Source organism: Melanerpes formicivorus, unplaced genomic scaffold (genome assembly GCF_026170545.1).
Source record: "Melanerpes formicivorus ecotype bairdi unplaced genomic scaffold, bMelFor1.0.p_v2 SCAF_39, whole genome shotgun sequence".
NCBI classification, from domain to species: domain Eukaryota; kingdom Metazoa; phylum Chordata; class Aves; order Piciformes; family Picidae; genus Melanerpes; species Melanerpes formicivorus.
This window is the reverse complement of record NW_027142391.1, coordinates 2,264,797-2,286,949: the sequence shown is the minus strand read 5'-3', so window position 1 is coordinate 2,286,949 and position 22,153 is coordinate 2,264,797. Positions and strand designations below refer to the sequence as shown.

The 22,153-nt window shown below is 48.5% G+C and overlaps 1 protein-coding gene across 3 annotated transcripts in view; it reads left to right on the top strand.

Annotated features, from left to right (window-relative positions):
- The window catches only part of MIB2 (MIB E3 ubiquitin protein ligase 2), a 45,228-nt gene that overhangs the window by 9,593 nt on the left and 13,482 nt on the right, over window positions 1-22,153 (top strand). Inside the window, exons 3-9 of one of the 3 annotated variants that reach the window (XM_068158245.1) lie at window positions 3,682-4,032; window positions 4,755-4,926; window positions 14,412-14,518; window positions 16,921-17,115; window positions 18,393-18,535; window positions 20,671-20,778; window positions 22,039-22,143. In XM_068158245.1, the coding sequence (XP_068014346.1) occupies window positions 3,786-4,032; window positions 4,755-4,926; window positions 14,412-14,518; window positions 16,921-17,115; window positions 18,393-18,535; window positions 20,671-20,778; window positions 22,039-22,143 (1,077 nt within the window). In that variant the 5' untranslated portion in view covers window positions 3,682-3,785. Of the gene's footprint in view, window positions 1-3,681; window positions 4,033-4,754; window positions 4,927-12,782; window positions 13,021-14,411; window positions 14,519-16,920; window positions 17,116-18,392; window positions 18,536-20,670; window positions 20,779-22,038; window positions 22,144-22,153 lie in introns of those variants that run through there. The other 2 variants (XM_068158246.1, XM_068158247.1) reach the window with 2 other exon arrangements.

The following is a 22,153-nucleotide window of genomic DNA, read 5'->3' as shown; positions in this document are numbered from 1 at the left end:
CTAAACAATTCTGTGTTGCTGCAATAAAGGATATTCAGAAAGTAGAAACCAGAGGCATATAAAAATCTGAGCTCCATGAGCTTTTGAAAGAGTGTGATTTGCATTTGCCTTAGCACTTGAAGGAAGCATTATAGGATAGGCAAAGCTCTCTAAGGTGAAGTGATTCACCTGAGAAGACAATTCAAACTGCAGAATGTGTACAAGGGGGGGGGGGGAAAAGGCTGCTGTAAAAAAAAAAGAGCAAAACCCAAGCAGCAATGAAACCAAATCACCTGTACCTTCCTCTGTTTGCCATGCTGTTCAAATAACTCCATCACCCAGTTGCACACAGAGATTTTGTCAGTCTGCTTACACCACTCTTCAGTTCTGTTTGCTGTGTATCCAGAGCAGCAGCAACCTTTGCCTCTTAGGAGGCAGGTGTTGAGTTGCCTCTGGAGCCCCTTCTACCAGCAGCACAGCTTGAGTACTGGCAGAAAGTCGCCACAGTTTATTGGAACACGAAATGTTGTGGGCTGCAAGGTGCTAAAGCATTTTCCTTTTGTTCCAGTTGGGATTTCACAGATTACACCTGGGCTATTCTTTCCTGTGTCGCAGCAGATGAGGTCAGAACATTAGGTCAGCATTCAGAAGTCTGCTTGTGTCTTATAATGGATTATTTGTTTGTAACTCCCATGGGAAACTGCTGTTTTCCCTGTGAATCATTTCTGGCAGCTACACCTATCCTTCCCTGGAGTAATTATGACCCAGGCAGCATCAAGGGAGGAGTATTTGCTTCAGCAAGTGAAACATTTCCATTTAGGAAGTAAATAATGCTGATCTCTGGCGAGGTTCAGACTGCATGGGCATTGCAATCCATCTCCTAATGGTTTGGAACAGTCCTTTTCTCTTAGAATGCATCACCTCTGCAGATCAGAGGGGAATGCAGAATGCATCTGGTTCCTTCTTGTGTGTCCACATAAAAAAGATGGCCTTCAGATCAGCAAGCAGGGATTGCATGAAGGTCACTGCAGCATGGACAGCTCCATTAACTGGTACACAGCAGCACCAGTGTACAGTTGAACTAAAACAGCTCCTGGAGCTGTGGGGTGAGGACATGTGCAGCTCCCTTGTGGGTGGTAGGGAGTGCAGAACCAAGGGAAGCTTTGATGCTTGTGGCAGCAGTAGAGGTCTATTCCCATCTGGATCCAGGTTATTATGGGCTACTGATGAAATGGATTTCTTTCATCCCTGCAACTTGGTACCTGTGACATTGACAGGGACTGCTGTCTGTTGGCAGTCCTGCAACAGGACACCTGATGTTGGCTCGTCGTGTTGCATCCAGAAGTGAATTCATAGTGCAGCGAAGCATTTCTCCAGGACTCTTTCTACAGTGTCTTCATACTGTTTTGTGTTTCATTGGCAGTTTCAAGAAGGCATCTCTGCAGCATCCATGCCAGAAAAGTAGTGGGAAGGTGCACAGAGAGAAGTGTGATTTTTGCCTGTATGTAGGTCACACATTTCTAGGCCCAAGGCAGTTCTGACCTGAAGCTGGTACCTTGCTGTTGGAGTGTGTGTCACAGCATACAGCCTGTCAGCCTGCTCTGCTGTTTTCAGATAGCAAGGGATCACTCTCCTTCATACTGCAGTGACTTTAATTTTATGGGTTTGTGGCACAGCCTGGAATAATCTTCTGTGATGAATAATTCCTGGAGCTGGCATTGTTTTCCTTGAAATGCTGAGAGTTCTGAAGCCTGTGGTGGTTCATTCACTCCTGGGGAGGGAGAAAAGGTCCACCAAAATAGCATAAAACTCTCAGGGTTGGGGAGCAGCTCTATAATCCTCGTCTAAAACCCCCCTGTGATGTTTGTCATTGCTTTCTCTAAGCATGCAGTTGCTTTGCCCACTGTTATTGCCTGCCCCCACCTTCCATATGGATCAAGCAGGAGGGTGGTGGTTGTTGTTCTTTAAGGAAAAGCCATGTGGCAATAATTGAATTTTGCTTTCCTTCTACCTTTGTGTTGCTGGATGTTTGCATTTGGCTGCTCTGCAGTGGGCTTGGCTGCCTTGACAGGCAGCCTTTTAAAAAGCAGTTCTGCCTCTTTAAAGCAATAAATTGTCATTTTTTTTTGGTCATCCCTGATCCTTTTTTTTTGGGGGGGGGGTGTGGTGTGTGAGCTAATTTCTGCTTTCATGAAGATAGCAAACATGGTGCTCCTTAAACTCAGCAGTGCTGCATCCACCTCCACAAGAGAAGTCTAAATCAAAGTGTCGCCCAGGGGCATCTTACAGTGGTGATTAGCATGAAGGATGGCATGAAGTTCACAAGGACATCTGGTTTTGATGTTGCCCTCCTGTGACAGGTGTTGGGATGTCGCTGTGATGTGCAGCAGGAAATGTCTGATGCCAGCCTGATGCGAAAGCCGACCAGAAAATCGGGCTCTGCACGCTGGGAACTTGATTTCTTTGCATCAAACTACTCCTCCATACATTTAAAAGGGGATGTTTGGCTGGAGGAAGAGTTTATTTTTAGGGCTCAGTGGTTTCAGTTGCTTTATTGCTGGGTGGTAGAGTTAACAGCGTGTCACATGGCTCAGCGCGGCTCCTATTGCCATGTCTGAGCACACATCCTCTTAGCTTGTCAGCTAAACCAGGCTTGGCAGCCTGGTTTGAACTGGTTTTGTGTTGTGGCAGGTGGTGAGATTTGCTGTGCTGCTGGGATCTGCACTGCTTGGCCCTCAGCATTCTCTTGGGTTTGGGTTTTGTTGAATTTGAAGAAAATTTTTGGATGCTGTGGAGACCTTGAGAGGATGAGGGAGGGAGGCCCAGAGATGCCCAAAGATAAAAGGATGCTGCAGCAGATATTTTTTCCAGGAGTTGAGGCAGCAGCTTGGCCCTCAGTGTTGAAAGCCACACTCCTGTGGCTTGTTCTGGCAAAGAGGTAAACCAGGCTTGGACAATCTCTTTGGTTTAATTGAGAGCTGTGGCTGTGCTGCATCAGTGTGGTGTTCCCCTCATTTACCAATCGCCATGGCAACAATTAGAAAGGTTATTCCAAGCTCTTATTGATCCTAGCCCAAAGTCTGGAGAGCTCTCTGTAAGGTAAGCAATAATCCTTTCCTGTTCCTCTTGGAGCTGGCATTGCTAAAGAGCAGCAAAAGACATTTCTCTTTGGGGAAAACAGGCAAACAGTTTTCATCTGCATCTTTAACACTTTCTGCATCCCAAAGCAAACTTTCTGGGCAAGTGGAACTCAGCACTGCAGTGTTAAAGTGGTAGGATGGATATGAGGAGTCTCCCAGGAAAATACTGACTTCTTGTTGCTGAAATCATGTTGCTGGTGTTTTCCTGGTCATGTTTCAGTTCCACTGACCATTCCATTTTTGCTTCTCTGGTGGCTGTTGCAGTTACTCCTGAATTTGAAGTCAAGAGCTGGTCCTGGTATGTTGTCAAGGCTTCTTGTCCAGACCTTTTCCCTCATCCCCAGTGCTCTGGGATAAGTCTTCTGGATATATGCAGATGTTTCTGTGCCTCGGCAGGCTGGCTAGTTTGCATGTGTGTCCCATGTAAAGCTGTGAGGATCCCTGTTTTAAATCAAGCACAGATTTATCTAGTCAGCAGCTCAGGCCTCTTCTGGAGCCAGCTCACTCTGGGCAAAACGTGCTGTGTTGAGTGGCATCACTTAGCTCTGTGTTGTCTCCTCAGGTGTGCTGAACATGCTGCTGAGGATGCTGGATGTGTTGCTGGTGACACTGCCTGTCTGCAAGGCCCCTCACCTGGAGGAGCTGTAGAGGTTGCCGTGCAGGTGGATGGACGTGGAGCCCTATGCCAGCATGCAGGTCGGGATGCGAGTCGTGCGTGGAGTGGACTGGAAGTGGGGCAGCCAGGACAATGGAGAAGGGAACGTTGGGACTGTGGTTGAGATTGGTCGGACAGGCAGCCCAACCACTCCAGATAAGACTGTGGTGGTGCAGTGGGATCAAGGCAACAGGACCAATTACAGGACTGGATTCCAAGGGGCTTACGACCTCCTTCTCTACGACAACGCACAAATAGGTGAGTGTGGCAAGGGCAGGAAGCACCAACACTGGTGCTGGGAGCCCAGCTCCTTCAGCATGTGTGCCTCATGGGCTAGCTGGAATGCTCAGCCTCTTGCAGCTTCCTGTGGTCTGGTGCTGAGCAGCAGGATATGCTTCATGGCAAGGAAATTCCTGCTTGCCTCTAGGCAGAGGCCTTTCTTCCTTCAGTCTGAGTCTGTCAGTTTTACTGAATCATTGTTCTGTTAGGGTGGGAGTCCCTTAAGCCAGGAGGTGGATACTTCATGTTGCACATTTCACTTCATACAATGGTAGTGGCAATCATCTATTTCAACCCCCCTACCAAAGTAGGATCATCCAGGGCAGGTCACACAGGAACATGTCCAGATGGGTTTTGAAAGTCTAGAGAAGGAGACTCTACAACCTCTCTGGGCAGCCTCCATCCTCCTCACAGCAAAGACATTTTTCTTACTGTTGAAGTGAAACTTCCTGTGTTCCCATTGGTATCTGTTCCCCTTTGTGAGAAGAGACTGGTCCCATAACCTCAACACCACTCTTTAGCTACTGACCAGCAGTGAGAGGATCTCCCCTCAGTCTTACTGCCTGGTGGCATTCTCTTCAGCACACACAGCCCCGATTCTGTTGTTCTTTACGGCAGGCTGGTGCAGGTCTGGGAGCCTGCTCACCCTGCTCTCTCGGGGTCTTGGTGTGGATCTCCCATCCCTTTACTTTGCCTCCTAGGTGTCCGTCACCCCAACATCATCTGTGACTGCTGCAAGAAGCACGGCATCCGGGGCATGCGCTGGAAGTGCAAGATGTGCTTCGACTACGACCTGTGCACGCAGTGCTACATGAACAACAAGCACGACCTGGCCCACGCCTTCGAGCGCTACGAGACGGCGCACTCCCAGCCGTGAGTCCCGCTCTGGGGCAAGGCCCCTTAGCCTTGCTGGGCTTTAGAGCTGCCCACTCTGGAGCAGTGGTCTGCAAAACGTGGGGGGTTTGTGCCCCAGGGGGTCTGCAGGATGTTACTGAGGGGCAGGTGGAGGGAGGGGGTTCTGCTCCTCTGCTTTGCTCGGCTGAAACCTCACCTGCCGTGCTGGGGCCAGCTCTGGAGTCCTCAGCATAAACAGGGACCTGTTGGAGCAGGGCTAGAGGAGGCCACAGCAATGATGGGAGGGCTGGAGGCTCTCGGCTGGGAGGATGGGCTGACCAGCACCAGAACAAGAGGACACAGTCTCAAGCTGTGCCAGGGGAGGTTTAGGCTGGAGGTGAGGAAGAAATTCTACACAGAGAGAGTGATTGGCCATTGGAATGGGCTGCCCAGGCAGGTGGTGTAGTCATTATCATTGGAGGTGTTTAGGAGGAGACTTGACAGGGTGCTTGGTTGCAAGGTTTAGTTGATTAGGTTGTGGATGATAGGTTGGACTCTATGGTCTCGAAGGTCTCTTCCAACCTGGTTTATTCTATTCCTTCCCTCCTCCTGAGGAGGGCATGAAGATGAACTTTGTAATCCTCTTGCCTTTAGGAAAACTATTAGGAAGTCAGCTCTTGCCTGTGTCATTGATTTTGTTTTTCCCCCTTTTTTCCCTCCCCTTGAAAAGATCCCTGTGTGTTGCATCCATCTGTGGGATGAAAAGCAATTGCTTTGCTAAAGACAGCAGTGTTGGGTTTCCAGCTGGTTTTCCTCCCATGTGGGAAGCTCTCTCTGGAGTTGATTACCATAGTTGAGCCAGAATTCTGAATGTAGCAGAGGGGGAGAGGATGCTGTTGTCCAAACAATGTCTTCTCTGGGCTTTGAGGCTTGTGTTTATCCACCTGATTAGGATGTTTCTTGAACCTGTGTTAAAATGGCAAGCCAGGCAGATGCTTGTGTGAAATGAGCTTTGTGATTTCATACAGATAAAACCAGACTCCCCCCTCCCTTCCTTTGAATATTACAGTTAGCTGCAGGTTACTCAGAGGTGCCTGTTAGAGGCTTTTGTTTGAGCTCTAGGTACAGTGCCATGAAGCTATATAATCATCCTCACATTTAAAGGGGGGAAAAAAGAGGCAACAATTACAGCAAGAGGCTGAATTGTTGCAGAGCAGGCCAAGTTTTCTCTCCTCTTGATGCTTTCTCGTGGTGCTGCACAGTGCTGCATTCCCTCGGGCAGCAGGCCAGCTCTGTTGCCTCTCCTGACCCTCATCAGGAACACCCTAGAAGGTTGTCCTTTCTCAAAAGGCAGACTGCTAGGCAATTGCTCCCCAGGACTCATCCTCTGCAGCATTTGTTTCCTTTTCTGAGGAATCTGAATGGTGAAAGATGGAAACAGTGCAATTTTTCCTTTCAAGTCCTATAGCTGACCTGTGTCCAGGCTGCCACCTGAGTTAGGCAGCAGAGGGTTTGTTGTCAGTGTGAAAAGAGAGCCTGGAGGGCTGCCAGGAAACTTGCCAGACCTGGTACTGTCCTGTGTGAGTTGTTTGACTTTCACAAACCACTGCAGCACTGCTCTGGAACGTCACTGAAGCACTGGAGGGCTCTGTGGAGGTAGCTGCCCAGTAGAGCAGAACTTGCTTCCTGATGGTGCTTACCTCTCAGTGGCTTTTTGGTTTGTTTGGGTTGGGGCTTTTTTTTTTCCCCTATCTCTTTGGGTGGTTGTTTTTTTCCTGTGAGTGTGGCTCATTCTGTGGTTAGAGATGGGATGATAGAAGCCAGCTCTTTGGGTTGATGAAAAAGGAGCCTACAGCCTGTGAGGCCAAGGTTTTGTTAAGGTAACAGTGTTCTGATTTACCTTAACTGTGCCTTTGCAGGAGCTCAGTGATTTTCCTAATAGCAAGCAGCTGGTAAGAAGCCAAAAGAAGAAGGTGGGGGTGTGTGACATCAGGGGCACAGCAGGTCTCAGATGTGGCAGTGGTTGCTGGGAACCTCAGTAATGGGTATGGATTTTTATGGGCTTGAGTTTTGGCAGTACATGATCTTTTGACACTTTCCAGGGGTCTAGAAAATGAGAAGATAAACCACTCTGGTGCATTAATGATTCAGGGAGATAAATTGATAATGAAATCACTCTGTACATGTAACTGAAGGGCTAAAGGAAAAAAGCAGCACTGGTGGATAATAAAACATCTTTCCTGCTGTTCCTGCCTGGCAGGTATTGAATGTAGCCATGCTGAGGGGCAGAGAGAAATCAGAAACCCTCACTGAAGAAGCTTCCACTCGTGGAAAGCTGCAGTTTGAAAGATGAATGAAAGGCAACAGGCTGTCAGAAGTGCTTTTTGTTTCAGTCATTTGCTGGAATGCTGGGCTAGAGCTGCAGTGCATATGTCTTTCATGCAAGAGCTTTCATCCAGGGAGCTGGCAAACTGAACCAGTTTGAATCAGAAATGTCTTGGCAGTGCAGGAAGAAGTGGGGAAACCTCTGCTCTAATGCAAATAGCATCCTAGGATTTGCTGGGCTGGTGTTCCATAGGTTGCTCTGCATTAGGAGTTGGATGTCTGAATGATTAAAAAAACACAATAAGTGAGGTGAGGAGCATGGAGGGAGATCACCTCTGGACAGTGCCATGGAGAGAATCTCTTTGGGAGGGCTGAGGTCTGAGCTGCAAAAGGCTCTTTGCCTTAGGCAGTGCAGCAGCCTTTTCGAAGAACAAAAATTGCCTGCTTCTGACTCACTGGGGCTGGTGCTTAGATCACTCAGCTCAATCTCTTTTGCTCTATAAAACAGAGCAAACCTTTGGCAGTTCCCCAAGGACCCAAAAAAAAAATATAAATGAAAAGATCATTGTGTTTAAAAAGACCTGGGGATTGCTGTGTGGATTTAGGCTTTCTGGTGATTTCACTGCTGTCTGTTGTTTGGATGGCTGTGGAGCAGAGGATGAGTCTCCTTTGCCCCCTTTTTCTGGCAGGGGGTGGGGGTTTTGTGGTGCTTTACAGTCAGCTTCAGGCACAGACAGTGTGTGTTGCTTTCAAGACCCAGGCAGAGCGCTGTGGTGAGTCCAGTAGAATAGAGCAGAATAAACCAGGTTGGAAGAGACCTTCAAGATCATTGTGTCCAACCCATCAACCAATCCAACCCACCTAAACAACTAACCCATGGCACCAAGCACCCCAGCAAGTCTCCTCCTGAGCACCTCCAATGATGGTGACTCCACCACCTCCCCAGGCAGCCCATTCCAATGGGCAGTCACTCTCTCTGGGTAGAACTTTCTCCTCACCTCCAGCCTAAACCTCCCCTGGCACAGCCTGAGGCTGTGTCCTCTTGTTCTGGTGCTGCTTGCCTGGGAGAAGAGACCAACCCCCACCTGGCTACAACCTCCCTGCAGGGAGTTGGAGAGAGCAAGAAGGTCACCCCTGAGTCTTCTCCTCTCCAGGCTAAGCAACCCCAGCTCCCTCAGCCTCTCCTCACAGGGCTGTGTTCCAAACCCCTCACCAACTTTGTTGCCCTTCTCTGGACTCATTCCAGCAAGTCAACCTCCTTCCTAACCTGAGGAGCCCAGAACTGGACACAGGACTCAAGGTGTGGCCTAACCAGTGCTGAGCACAGGGGCAGAATGACCTCCCTGCTCCTGCTGGCCACACTGTTCTTGATGCAGGCCAGGATGCCATAACATTGGGGTGTTAACTGGTCAGAAAACTTGGAAGGAGGTAGTGTATGGAGAGACAGCTCACCAAACTGGACAGCATCCCATGCTGTTGGGTTTGCATAAAGGAGGAGGGGCTGCTTTGTTGCACCAGGGCTGGAGATCAGGAAAAATTTCTTCCCCAGGAGGGTTGCTGAACCCTGGCAGTAGTGGAATCCCCATCCCTGGAGGGATTTCAAAGCTGTAGAGATGTGGTGGTGATGAACATGGTTTAGTGGTGACCTGGCAGTGCTGGGTTTGTGGTTGGACTTGATGGCTTTAAAGGTCTCTTCCAACCAACATGATTCTGTGGTTCTGTTCTGTAGGCCTTGGCTTCCTGCCCTTGGTGAGACCAAGTGTAGCACCAGGGGATGCAGCTCCATTAGAGCTGTCCCATCAGCTCTCTCTCTCTAACCAGAGTTTCCAGTCCCTCCCTGGTCTCAGTCCTGAGTGTGTTGTGAGAGCATCACCACACATCCAGTCTTGCAGCTGGTACCAGTGCTGATCCTTTGACAGAGGAAGCCAAAGCCTCCAGTGGGACCATGTCAGTGTGATGTCTGCACAGCAAACTGCTACCACTTGCATTGCTGTGGGCAGCCCCACCACGTGGCTCTGTGCAGGCAAGGCCAGCAGCTCTCTAATCCTTGGATTTAAGAGGCTTTAAGCCCAGACAGGCACAGCAGAGGGTTCCCAATCAGTATTCTAAAGAGGCTTTGAAGACACCTTTACCTGGAGGCTATTTCAGGTCTTAAATGACCTGAGTTTGAACCTCTGGTGGCAGGAAGTGCTGATCTATTTCCTTTTAATATGTATTCATTTTGCCATTTGAAGTAACCTCTTCCTAACATCTGCCAGTTGCAGCTATTTTTAATTGCTCTTGTTTGATTAGATAATTTTCTGGCTGTTTGGGGAAGAGGCTTTCATCCTTCCCTTCAAAACAGGGGCAGACCTCTTTTGTTTGGCTTTTCTTTTGCCTTTTGCAGACCTGTCCCCACACACACACAGAGTTCTGTATCCATTTGCTGAATATGTGCTTGGTAATTGGGAAATAAATCAGTGTCTGTAAGCAGGAGAGCAAAGCAAAACCTAGCAGGTTTGTGTCAGGGCTGGGATTGCCAGGCACAGCCTGCAAATAATCAAGCCTGAGATAATCTTCCCCTCAGAGAAAATGTTAACATTCTTCCTTCCAAGTGGAAAGGCAGCAGTGGCACTTTGTGTGCATCACCTTCTGAGGGCTGATGCTGAGCTGAATGTCAGGAGAGGGAAGTGGTTCCTTTTACCCAGGCTGTTCTCTAGCCTTCCCTCACCAATCAGTCACCACCAGAACAATTTTTCCAGAGCCCTTAGATTCATTTATGTTTTTTTCTTCCTGGAGAACAATAGTGCTGGAGGAGCCAGCAAAGTACACAGAGCAGTGTTTTGTGTGATCAAGCAACAAGAAGTAACAAATATTTTCTCCCACAGTGTTTTGTGCTGTAGTCAAAACAGAGTTTGCAGTTGCTTGCAGCCGTGGTTCTTAAACCAGCTCTGGCTAGTCCAGTGACCAGCTGGGCTCCCAAAGCAGATGCATCACAAGAGCAAGTGCATGCCATCATTTAGCTCTGCTTGTGCCATGCTGACCCATTCAAGGCAGTTTTAATAATCCAGCCTTCCATCTGGGAGTGGTTATCCTGTAAGCCTGAGCTGATACACAGCAGCTGAGTGACAACTGCTGGGCATTTGACTACCAAGCAATCAAGGGCATCTAGGTTTATTCACTGTATTTACCTCTTCAGCATGCACTCATAGAATGGTTTAGGTTGGAAGGGACCTTAAGGATCATCTAGTTCCAACCCACCTTCTGCTAGACCAGGTTGCTCAAGGCCTCATCCACCCTGTCTTAGGTGTACACACACACTTCAGTTCACCTTAGTCTGAAACCTTGCCGGCTGTGGCTTTCCCAAGCTGAGTCTGGTAAGGAGGTCAGCAGAAAAGACAGCAAGCTTCTAGCCCAACCTTGTGGTGTGAGTTGTAAGCATCCAGCTGGTTTTGTCAGGAACTGTGCCTTGGCCAGGAAGGATGGGATTGACAATGGAAATTCTTGGTAAAGACAGTTCCTGAAATAGGTTTCTGTGATCCTGATCCCTCAGCAGTGTCCTTGTCTGAGTCTGGTTCATGCTTGAGCAATTGGCATCCGCCTGCCATCTGTCAGAATTTCCTTCCTTTATCCTTTGCTGGAAGTGCTTCAGTAAAAGCTTTGCTAGGGAGGATTAGAGAATCCAGCATTTCTTGCCCCACTGAGGTCAGTTTTACCTGTAGCTTCTGTAAGACTTTGTGTTGGCTTTCCTTGAGGTAGCCTGGGTAGATCTTTGTGCATCTTAGAGAGGAGTGTGGTACCTGCTGTGAGCTGAGCTTCTAGTTTACAGCTGTGCCTTGCTGAAGAGATTAGCACACTTATTTATGGGCTGCTGCCTTGCAGGGTGACCACCTCTGTGGCTTCTCACTCCTATTTATTCTGCTTGTTTCTTTGGGATGAGAATCCTCTGCAGTGGAGAAGTCTGTTTTAAGAAATGCTGGTGCCCTGTATGAAGGGGCTCTGACTTCTGCAGAGCCTGAGATCTCTCCTGCAACAAAGCAGTTCCAACTTCTTCAGCTGAGTTATTTTGGGTTTCAAATCTCTGTCTGTAAAGCAGGGGTGATGCTATTTTTCTAGCTGTCTGGAGCATAGCTCTCTGTGATGTCAAAGGCTATCTGAGCACCTCACTGAAATTTGAACAGGGGCAGAAGTATGCACAGGGGGGTGGTTCCCAGCATGCTGGAGAGAGGCATAGCTTCATTCTGTACAGGACATGCTCCCAAGGGTTTGCTGGGCTCTATGGTAATTTAATATCTTTGGAATTTGCAGGGCAGAAGTGGCTGCAGACTTTGGCTGTCATAATTAAAATTGTTATTAAAGGCAATGCTGCAGTGATTAAATTTATCCCGAGGGTATTTTTGCAACACTCTAATAGCTTTGGTTGGTATCCAGCATTTGGAGCAAAACATGTTGAATTAGATTAAAACCTAAGATGTACTGGCTCAGGACATCTGGCTCTTGCATCAGTCTTTGGTGTGGCTGGTCAGCAGCGTGGCCAAAGACAAGGTCAAGGTGGTTTTGTGAGGCAAGGGCAATGAGGGTAGTTGTGGTGGGTCGCCTCCAGCTGCTCAGGAGTATGGGAGGTGCAGCTTCTTCCACTTCTATAAGGAAGCTCAGCTTTCTGCAGAGGTCAGCTGGGTTTTTTCTGGTCTCTAGCCACAAATGTCACCAAAGATGAGAGGCATTGAGATGGGAAATGACTGCTGGGATATGATTATACAAAAAAAGGAGAGAAATGATGATAGGGATCTGATGAATGGGAGCTATTTTGCTGCTCAAACATCTTTCTTGAGCTTAGCTTGGTGCTTTATTTTGCCATCACTGAAGAGTCTTTGCAGTGAAATTCCTCCTTTGTGAGAGGAGGGTTTGGAGGAGAACAGTGTATTTTTATCACTTTGTGATAAACTCAGGGCTTGACTAAGGTGTTTTGTGATGAATTGTTAGGAAAGCACTCCACAAAAGAACCCCAGTGAAAATAGCATGATGTAGCTAAGCTGATTCAGATGTAGCACAGCAATCCATGCTGGCTTTTTGAAGCCAGTCTGGTGGTGCCTGACACAGAGCAATAAAATGAATGCTGATCAGTGCTGCTTTTCAGCTAAGCTTTTTCCTAGCCCTCTTCCATTATTTTCTTTCCCACCTGCCAGGCATGGTGGGTGTTGCAAACAGAGCAAATCTCAGCCATTCAAACAACCATCTTCAGCTTCCTCCTGTGGAGCTAAGGTCTGGGTAATGAATGCTGAACAATGATAAGGAGATGTGTAAATAATCTCTCCCTCTTTTTTTAAACACATCAAGTTGTAAAGCAGGGGTGGGAGAAGGTAAGGAAGGCAAAAGGCTTAGGCTGCTGGTGGCTAAGTAAACAGTAAGTTCAAGCGTAAGCTTTTTATCCTTCTGAGTCTCCACCTTCTCTCTCTAGGTATTAGATGGAAAATAAATGCAGCATTCTGAGGTCAGCCCTACCCCCAGTAGCCTTCCCCTCCCCTTCCCCTGTAGAACAGCTGCTGGACCTCATTGTGCTCTGTCTGGTCTGGGAGTTGCCAAGAGCCTGTCAGGAGGAGGTGTGCAATTACAGCTATGGATTGTGGCACTTCTGCGGTCACCTAGAGAAGTGGATCTTACCCTGGGCGAGGTCCCTGAGGACTTGGTGGCTTGGAGTCTCATGAGAGAGCTTTCTGCTAGGGAAGGGGTCTAGGAAGAGCAGGCACAAAAGCAGCAGAGAGGCTGCTGTACCATTATGGGAATTGGAAGCTGCTTTAACAGGACGTCAGACCCCCTCTTTACCATCACGTAGGTATTTTCCTTCTCTTTCTCCTTCAGCTGGGTGCTGGGTGTGGTGTGGAGTGGATAGCAGGGCAGGTAGAGAGCTCTGCTATCCTGGAAACAGTCTAGCCACAACACTGCTGGTCTAATCTGTTCTGCTCTCAGCAAGTGAACTAGGCTGTGCTGTCTGCAGCTTAGGAAATGTGCTGAACTCCTCCTGACTTCGGGCTAAGAGACTGCCTGAGCCATTTCCACCCTGGTGGCCTCCATCAGCATTGCCTTAAACTCAGTTAGGAGGCAAAAGGGAAGCTGGAAGTGTTTCACTTTTTCTCTGAGGTGATCCCAGCCTTTCTGGAGAGGTTGCTTTCTCCCTACTCCTCTCTTTCCCCCCCTCTCTGAGCCTCTCTTTTGAAGACAAGTTTTAATTCAGTGAGCCTTCCACTGAGCAGCTTGGGTGTTCTTGTGGGTTCTGAGTGGCACAGCTGCAGTGAAAACCACCATGCCCTCCTGCTATGATGTTTAGGATTGCTTGATGGTTTTTCAGCAGGGTTTCCCCTGCTTGGTGCAGGCAGTAGGGTGAAGTTGCTAAATCCACATTTTGCTGACTTGGGTTTGCAGATGCTGTACCTTATGCTGTAGACTGCTGGTGAAGTGTTATATTAGAAGGTATTAATGTGTGTTCACAGTAATCATACTGGCCCTTGGGGAGCTGCCTTGCCCTGATGTATTTTGTGGTTCTTGCATCTCAGAGCTTGTGGAGAATGGTTTTGGAGCTGCTAGGTTTTATTTTTGCCCCCTCAGGGCTCTTGAAGCTCCGAACCAAGGATGACCTTTTTACCTTGATGGCTAAATGTGCTGTGTCCAAGTGAAGGGAATCATCCTGAACCTTCATGTTTATAAATGTCCAGCTTCCTGAGTCAGCAAGACGACATCCTGGTGTCTGACAACTTGAGAGAGCCTCCACCACAGTCCTGTTGCCTGTGTGCTGATAGATGTTTGTCCCCACGCTGAAGTGTGCCTGTTCCTCGTGCTCACAGAGCAGCTTCCTCTGCCCTGTGATCTGCATCCTACAGTTGAGGACATCTGTAGAGCTCTCCATGGATCTCACAGGTTTTGAAAGTGTCTGAAGGATAAACCTGAGTGGTCTTTAGCCCAGTGTGTTATCCACTAGCTGCCTTTCTGCTGTCAGGAGAGCAGTGCCTAGGACCAGCCTTACGATCGGTGACCCTGTTCAACTATTGCATTGCTCTCTCTCACACCTTATGCTCTCTTCAGAGTTCAAACCCTGTTTTCCTCTAGGTAAAGGTGGTATACTTGATCCTCCTATGACAGACCTGTGTTGGAGCAGAGCTTTATAATAAAATGTGAAGAGTAACAATAAATTAACTTGGTTTTGTTCTTATTTTCCCCCCCTCCAGGGTCCTGGTGAGTCCTCGACAGAATTTGACTCGCATCACTTTGAAAGGGACTTTCCAGGGGGCTAAAGTCGTCCGTGGTCCTGACTGGGAGTGGGGTAACCAGGATGGTAAGTTGGTTTTGAGGTGGCCTGTAAAGCTCCAACTGATTTCTATCTTATTTTCTTACTATTTTTACCAAATGTCCAGTTGAAAATCTGTGTGTGAAGCAGCAGCTTCCAGGAGGAGCAGCCGATGCAGGTTGCTGGGGTGTAGAGTATTTAATAGCATCTGGTGTCTTGTATTGGTGTAAAAGCCTACCTGTGGCATGAAGTGTGGGAAGGAATTTTTGCTGCTCCTCTTTCATAGGTGTGAGAACTCCTGGCAAGCATCTTGGAAGGTCCTGCCTAGAGCTGCAAATGTTCACCACCTTACACGAAAACAAAGACCTGTCTTTCCCTGGAAAAGTTTCCATTCACAGGGGGATTAAAATTTGCTGACCTTGTGTGCAGTACTCCTGTTCCCTCTGGAGCTCTTTGGAATGTCCTGGTTTGGACACTTAAGGACAGTGAAGAGGAATGATCTTTCAGCAGCACTAATGAGGAGCTTTGTGCTGTGGTTTCTGGAGAGTGGTTTCTCCTTTCTGTAGGAATTGTTACTTCAGGCTGGAAGTGCAAAGGGACAAAAATGCCTTCTCCAGAGCTGCTCTTGGGGTGCTGGTGACTCTAATTCACTGATGACTATTTCTGTGTAGCACTGCAGGGTTAAGGAAGCATTAGTGTCTGTTTCTATTCCAGAGCCTTGTACACACTGTAATGCTTCCAGCTTCTTTTTTCCTCTTAATTACTAAGTAGTAAGGCCAAAGGTTTCCAGTGCTGGCTTCACCGTTTATTGCAGCTCTGGGTTCAGTGGAGGATGTGGATGCTTGCAGGGTCTGAGAGCAAAAGCAGCTTATGCTCAGTCCAGCTTATCCATCCTTTTGAGATCAGGTCACCATTTACATGTCTGAGACGTGGCTTGCTTACGGTGGTTGTGACCTGAAAGCAATTAAGATGAGCAAGACAAGTGAGAAACATCAGGTCAGCCACTCACCTGGTCTCTAATGCCATGACTCTGATGGGGCTGCCCCAATTACAGCCACTTGCTCTTCTGAACTTGGCTCCCTGCTGTCATGAGCCCTTCTTTCCATTTAAGGCAGCAGCATGCAAGTTGTGGTCATAAAGAGCCTTGCAAACCCTGTAACAGTCTGTTGGTTAAGCTTCTGTTCTGCTCCTGTGTGTCTGGCAAGGGCAGGAGCAGCTAGCTGAGAAATCTAATCAAGAGCTTTTGCTTTTCTTTGTCTTTTTAGCATCCCTGCTGCCTGAAGCCCTTTACAGAAACTAATGTTGACTGCAAAATTTGCAAGTTGACCAAATATTTTTCCCTCTGCTGTGGTCAGGGTGGGGGCAGGCTGAGGGAGCTGGGGTCAGTCAGCCTGGAGAAGAGAACACTCCAGGGGAGCCTCATGGCTGCCTTCCAAAACCTGAAGGGATCCTACAGGAAGGCTGCAGAGGGACTTTTCATGAGGGTGTCTAGAGACAGGAGAAGGGGGAATGGTTTGAAGCTGAGGGAGAGCAGGGACAGGCTGGATCTTAGGAAGTTCTTCAATATGAAGGTAGTGAGACACTGAACTGGGCTGCCCAGTGAGGTTGTGGCTGCCTCCTCCCTGGGGGTGTTGAAAGCCAGGTTGGATGAGGCCTTGAGCAGCTGAGTTTGAGAGGTGTCCGTGGCTGTGGCAGGGGCATTGGAGTAGATGATTCTACCTTCCTTTAGTTGCTGTTCCTTCACCTGGCTGGTGCTGGGGAGAAATGGAAGGTGTTGGGTGGATTTTCCAGTCCTGCTGTGTTTTTATCTTGCCACAGCGTGGTGCCGTGCCGCTGCGCCTCGCGGCGCTCCCCTGCGCCGGGAGGGATGGCTGCTGCTCCACACACTGCAGCTCTCCCATGCCTGTGTTCCAGTGTAAATGGCTGACTGGCTGCCTCTCAGGGAGTTCAATGTAGAGATTCTATCTCTTAGTTGGTCAGGCTGAGCTGTCTCGTGATTGAATTGCCCTAATTAACAAGGTGAGTGAGATCCCTTGTGCCTTCTGCTGATCCAGGTGAACCGTGCAAGCTGTGAGGAACTTCCCTGAGCTGCCAAATCATTTATCTGCTGTGTGTGAGATTTCCTTTTCATGTGTATGAGGAGCACTTGACTGGAGGGCACTGGTTCAGGCAGAGTATGCTGTCAGTGAAGCAGACCTGTGTGCTGACCCCACAGAAACCCTTCCTGGTGGCAACCTCTCAGCCCAAATTTCAGCTGCCCCAGCTCTGGACTTTCAGCTTTCTGCCTGCTCCTCGGTGGTGAAGGGTTGGAGATCTGATGAGTTTCTTTCCTTATATTGTTGCCTAGTTGAGATTAAAATGCCATTAAACTACACCCCAGTGCTAGGTGAATTGCTGTGTATTGGTCCTAGTGAAAGTGCAAGCTGGACACTTTGCTCTCTCTCCATCAGGTGGTGAAGGTAAAACTGGCCGTGTGGTCGATATCCGTGGCTGGGACGTGGAGACTGGACGCAGCGTGGCCAGCGTCACGTGGTCTGATGGGACCACAAACGTCTACAGAGTTGGACACAAGGGAAAAGTGGACCTGAAATGTACTGTGGAGGCATCTGGTGGCTTTTACTACAAAGAGCATCTCCCCAAGTTAGGTGGGTAGAGACGAGTGGCTCTGATTCATGCTGCTGCTTCGTGACACTGACGCCGTTTCGCTTGGAAGCCAGCAAGCCAGCACGTGGCTTCAGGAAGGTGCCACATGAGCTGTGCCATTTGGAAGCAGTAGTTTGTGTGTGAGCAGATTGCTTCATTTCAGAGTGGTTAGTGAAACAGTTTGGCCTTTCAGTGGTAAGGCTGTGTGAGACCCTCAGATGTCTGCAGCTGTGTCCTAAGGAGGGATCTTCTGCTAAGGGCAGCTTTTTGCTGCTGCAAATGTGTGGAACTCCATGGGAGTGCCTGCCTGTCTCAGTCAGCAGAGAATTCAACCCAGTGCCAGCTTCATTAATCCAAAAGGGAGGTTTTTTTTCATGCTTCAGGCAAGAATTGGCCCAACTGCTCTCCACTATGCTTTTAGAGAGAAAGTAGTCTGCTAAACCAAAAAGTCTTTTGAAGGGGAAGGTAGCAGGAGGGGAGACTTCAGACAGTGGAGCTGCCAAGTATTTGCCCAGCAGGGAGGTTGTAAAAAGTCATGGAAAAAGGTGATGTCTGTATTGGCAACTTGCTGCAGTCCACCTTCCCTCTTAACTCTATTGAAACCAAGGAAGCTGTTTGGGGGTTTGGACTTCCAGCATTTTTTACTAAGGTGTCATTTAGGCTTCGGGGTTGTTAAATGGGGTGCAGAGACCTCATTTTGAGGAAGACTGAGAGATCTGTTCTTGAGACTGCAGCAGAAGGAATCAGGTCTTTCTCATTCTTTTGTTTCCCTCAGCACCTTAGCAAGAGCAGGAGGGAAGGGAAAGGTTAGCTGGGGAGTTTATTTCCAGGGGTCCAGTGCCTTGCTGCACAGGCAAGCTGGGAGGGCAGAGCTCTCCACAAAGCCAGCTATGTGGCTGCCTGTGGAAGAGAACTTATTTTGGGTGCTGTGTGGGTGTGTCTGCTGAACAACAGTTGTGGGTGACTGAATTGCAGGGAACAGCTGCTGATGTCTGATGTGACACAAGAGGGAAGGGACAAAACTGTGACTTATTTTAACTGCCTCATGTTTAACCCATATCAATATCCAGTTAGAGCTTAAAGCCTCTTGATCCCTCTCCAGAGAGGGCATGTATGGCATGCCCCACAATAGAAAAGACAAAAATAAAGGATTTTACACCCTTCTGCCCCAATTAAGCCTCTGCTGATTTGCAACCCTTGTTGCAAAGGCAAATGAAACCCCAAGTGTATTTATTACTGGGTTCTGCATGAGTGTGGGTGGTGTCATTCTTCTCTGCAGGAAAACCAGCTGAGCTGCAGAGGAAGGAAAGCACAGACAGGCATCCCTTCCAGCACGGGGACAAAGTGAAATGCCTGCTGGACATTGACATCCTGAGGGAGATGCAGGAGGGCCATGGTGGCTGGAACCCTAAAATGGCAGAGGTAGGCTCCTGCTTGCTGCTGCCCCCTTGGTAATGTATCAGTCTCAGGCTACATAAGCAGGCACAGGCTAGGGAGTTACCAGAACATCTTAGTGTGATGTGTTACCTTCTACATCTATCTTGTGTTCCTGGATCTCAAATCACAAATTGTTCAGGATGTTGGAGCCAGGTTTATTTTTAGGCTCAGATAAATCTGTGTTGTAGGAGAATTGCCCTGCATGATTCTGAGGGTCTATGATGGGTCAAAAGCCTTGGAAGCCAGTGCAAGAAAACTTCATGGCTGCTTTGTTTGTTTTCAACTGAACCATGGATCTTTTCCTTGGAGTTCTGGATCCATTCCCTATTTGGCTCCTTTTGTACTCTGCATTACTGCTAAAGAAAGTTATGTGTTGTGTCAACAGTGGGCAGGGCTAAAATTTCTCAGCCCATATGATGTTCTTGGAGCTTCGCCTGTTGTCTTGTCTTTAGGTGGAAGAGTTATCACTCTGCTCTCACCTATTATCTATAAAGAGTGGTGAAGCCCTGGAATGGGTTTTCCAAGGAGGTGGTTGAGGCCCCAGCCCTGGAGGTGTTTAAGGCCAGGCTGGATGAGGCTCTGGCCAGGCTGATCTAGTGTGGGGTGTCCCTGCCCATGGCAGGGGGGTTGGAACTAGATGATCCTTGTGGTCCCTTCCAACCCTGACTGATACTATGATAAAAACCTCAGCTGGTAGAGGAAGTGAAGATAGCAATGACACCTCTTACTGTAGGGTAGCTTCTCAGGGGGGGCCATCATGGAAGGGAGCCTCCAGGGGCTTGTGAACATTTGATGTGGGCTGACAGTCAGACAAAATGCTAACAGTTACATGAACACATTTGCCATCTCATTTAAAAGGTCTGTGCTGCTTGGTTCCCCTTATGTCAACTTGCAGGGCTTGTAATGGTCTACAGGTATTGCCCAAAATAGATTAAATTACCTTCCCATCTTGGAGAAGGCAGCACTGCTGTTGTGCAGGAGGCTTACTACAAGACCAAATCCTGCTTTGCTACTCATCACTCCAGCAGCAAGCCCTGTCTCCAAGTCTGTGTCTGCAAAGTGGCTTTATGGAGCAAGTGACCCAAGAAGACCCAAGTGGCCTTGCTGCACTTTGAGTCAGTAGAGTGAATAACCTGCAGGTCTGATTCTGAGACAGCTGCCTGAAGCAGGGCTCTAAAATGATCAAGATATGCTCTCTGTGGAGCTTAGCCCACCCTGCCCTGCAGGAGAGTGGGCTTTTGGAAATCAGACTTCACAGTGGCACGACAGACTATGACATTCCAGTGTCAGTGTGGAGAGCTATTAGCTGAGCACTGGTCTGGGCCTTATCTTCTGGCGTGAGCTCTAAAGGAGGCTCTCAGTGGAGCCCTGGATTGTTTTTTCTTGCTGCAGCCAAGACCTGCATCCCCAAAGCTGTGGTTGGGGAATGTGGCTGTGCACCTCAGAGGTTTACCAGCCCAGCAGACTCTTAACTTCTGGATTCCTGGGTTTGGTGAATGCAGATGCAGAGGAGGATATGAAACAGGGAGAGTACCTTCTGCCACCTCAGAAATCAGTACTTTTGCCTGCTTCAAAACTGTCAGCTGCTCAGGACCTGCCAAAATCAACAGATGCAGAATACTCCACTACACAACTGTGTTTTCTGGAGTCTCCTCTACCATGCCCCCAGCCTTTTTTTGCCTCTTGGAGAATGCCTTGCTGCTGTTATACTGCAGAGCAGTGTTGTAATCCCTGCCCACCTTTGCCAGTTGGAAAGAGGAGGATGATTTCTGCTGCATTTCTAAGGACTTTCCCACTTTGGTCTCCTATTGCCCTCCTCCCCCAGTATGCTGCTGCTTTAGAAGAGCTTCTTAAGCTCTCCTTTTGCAGGAAACCCATGACTGCATCTCATCTAAAGCAGTTTTGGGAGCACTGTTTGTTTGTGACTTGGAAATGGGCCCTGCTTTAGCCCCCTCTGGGGGGGCCTGCTTTAGCCCCCTCTGGGGGGCCCTGCTTTAGCCCCCTCTGGGGGCCTGCTTTAGCCCCCTCTGGGGGGCCCTGCTTTTCTCACAGTTAAGGAATGTGATTTATTTAGGGGGTTTCCCCCATTTTGTGTTTGTTTTTCCCCTCCCCATCACAAGTTCATTGGCCAGACAGGGACTGTGCACAGAATCACGGACAGAGGGGACGTGAGGGTGCAGTTCAACAGTGAAACCCGCTGGACTTTCCATCCTGGAGCTCTCACTAAGGTAGGTGCTGGTAGGTGAGCTGGGCTGGAAGTAGAAATGCTGCAGGGAGTAGCTGTCAGGGCAGCCTGTGGTGTTAGGACGCCCTGGGTCTCAGGTGCAGGCAGAAACTCCTGCAAGCCATCAGAGCTAAGACAGATGGTGGCAGGCAGTGGGATCTGGGCTGCTAGGCTGTCTAGTTTGATGAACTTTTGCATTTCAAATGTTGTAAATTCTGAAGGTAAATTCTATTTCTTGGTTCCAGCATCTTTGTCAAGAGTGGTAACAGCAGACCTACAGTAGCTCACCCTTCTGCTGCTGCCTTTCATCTGTGATGAGCCTTCTTCTGTGCCATTTCCATTGGACTTTTGTTTTCTTCCTTGTTCTTGTCTTTGTGTTGCTCTCCCTTTTTGCATCATCTTGTCTCTCTTCTCTCTGATTCTTCTGGATGGCCTGAGTCTTTAGTCCACCTTTTCTGTGTCTACATATCTAAACCTTCCAGCTCTGGCCTTCACCAGAGGTTTGAGGAGTTGCAATGTGGGCGATGAGAAACGGGGTTAAGAGCTCTTCTGCATTTCTGAACCTCATGGCTCTGGCCTTCACCAGAGGCTTGAGGAGTTGAAATGTGGATGATTAGAAACAGGGTTAAGAGCTGCTGGAAGACTGCAAAATTCTGAAAGACCTGAACAAGGTCAGGCTGCTAAACTCTCCCAATGCCACTGGAAAAATGCAGTGTCAGACTCTTTTGCACAGAATTAGTCTGCCTTGAAAAGTGTGTTTTGACACACTGCTCAGTGAGCAGAGGGAGCATCTGGCAAATTACCAGCAGAGATAAACTCTGTTTTCTGGTTTAAAATAGCAAACAGATTTCACTTCCTTATTAAAGTGAATTAAAATCTCCAGTGCCAAGTCAGGTAGAGAGAGAGGAGATGGAGCAAGGAAAGTTCCATACTGGTATTAATTATTAAGTGGCTTGAGATGGGAAAGGAAAATGTGGCATCCCAAATTATTTCCCTGCTTTAATGTGCAGTTGGCTTCAGACAGAGCCACCCCAGCCCTTGACCTGTGTGTGTTTTGCAGTGCAGGGATTACAGATCTCTTGGGAGCTGTACTTCATGTCTCGCAATGCCTTTACCTTTTGGGTCGATGAGCTGTGCGCTTGCTTGGGGCTCTCTGAGGGTGGGGACCTGGGGGGGAAGGGCTGATCACAATTCTTACTTACTTTGATTTTCTGAAAACTCTGGCTTCAGCCCCCAAAAGCTGATGACTTTCTTTTTCTTGTAGCTCAACACCTTTTGGGTTGGTGATGTTGTCCGGGTGATAGATGATATGGAAACAGTGAAGCGATTCCAACCTGGTCATGGGGAGTGGACAGATGAGATGGCACCTGTGAGTGCAC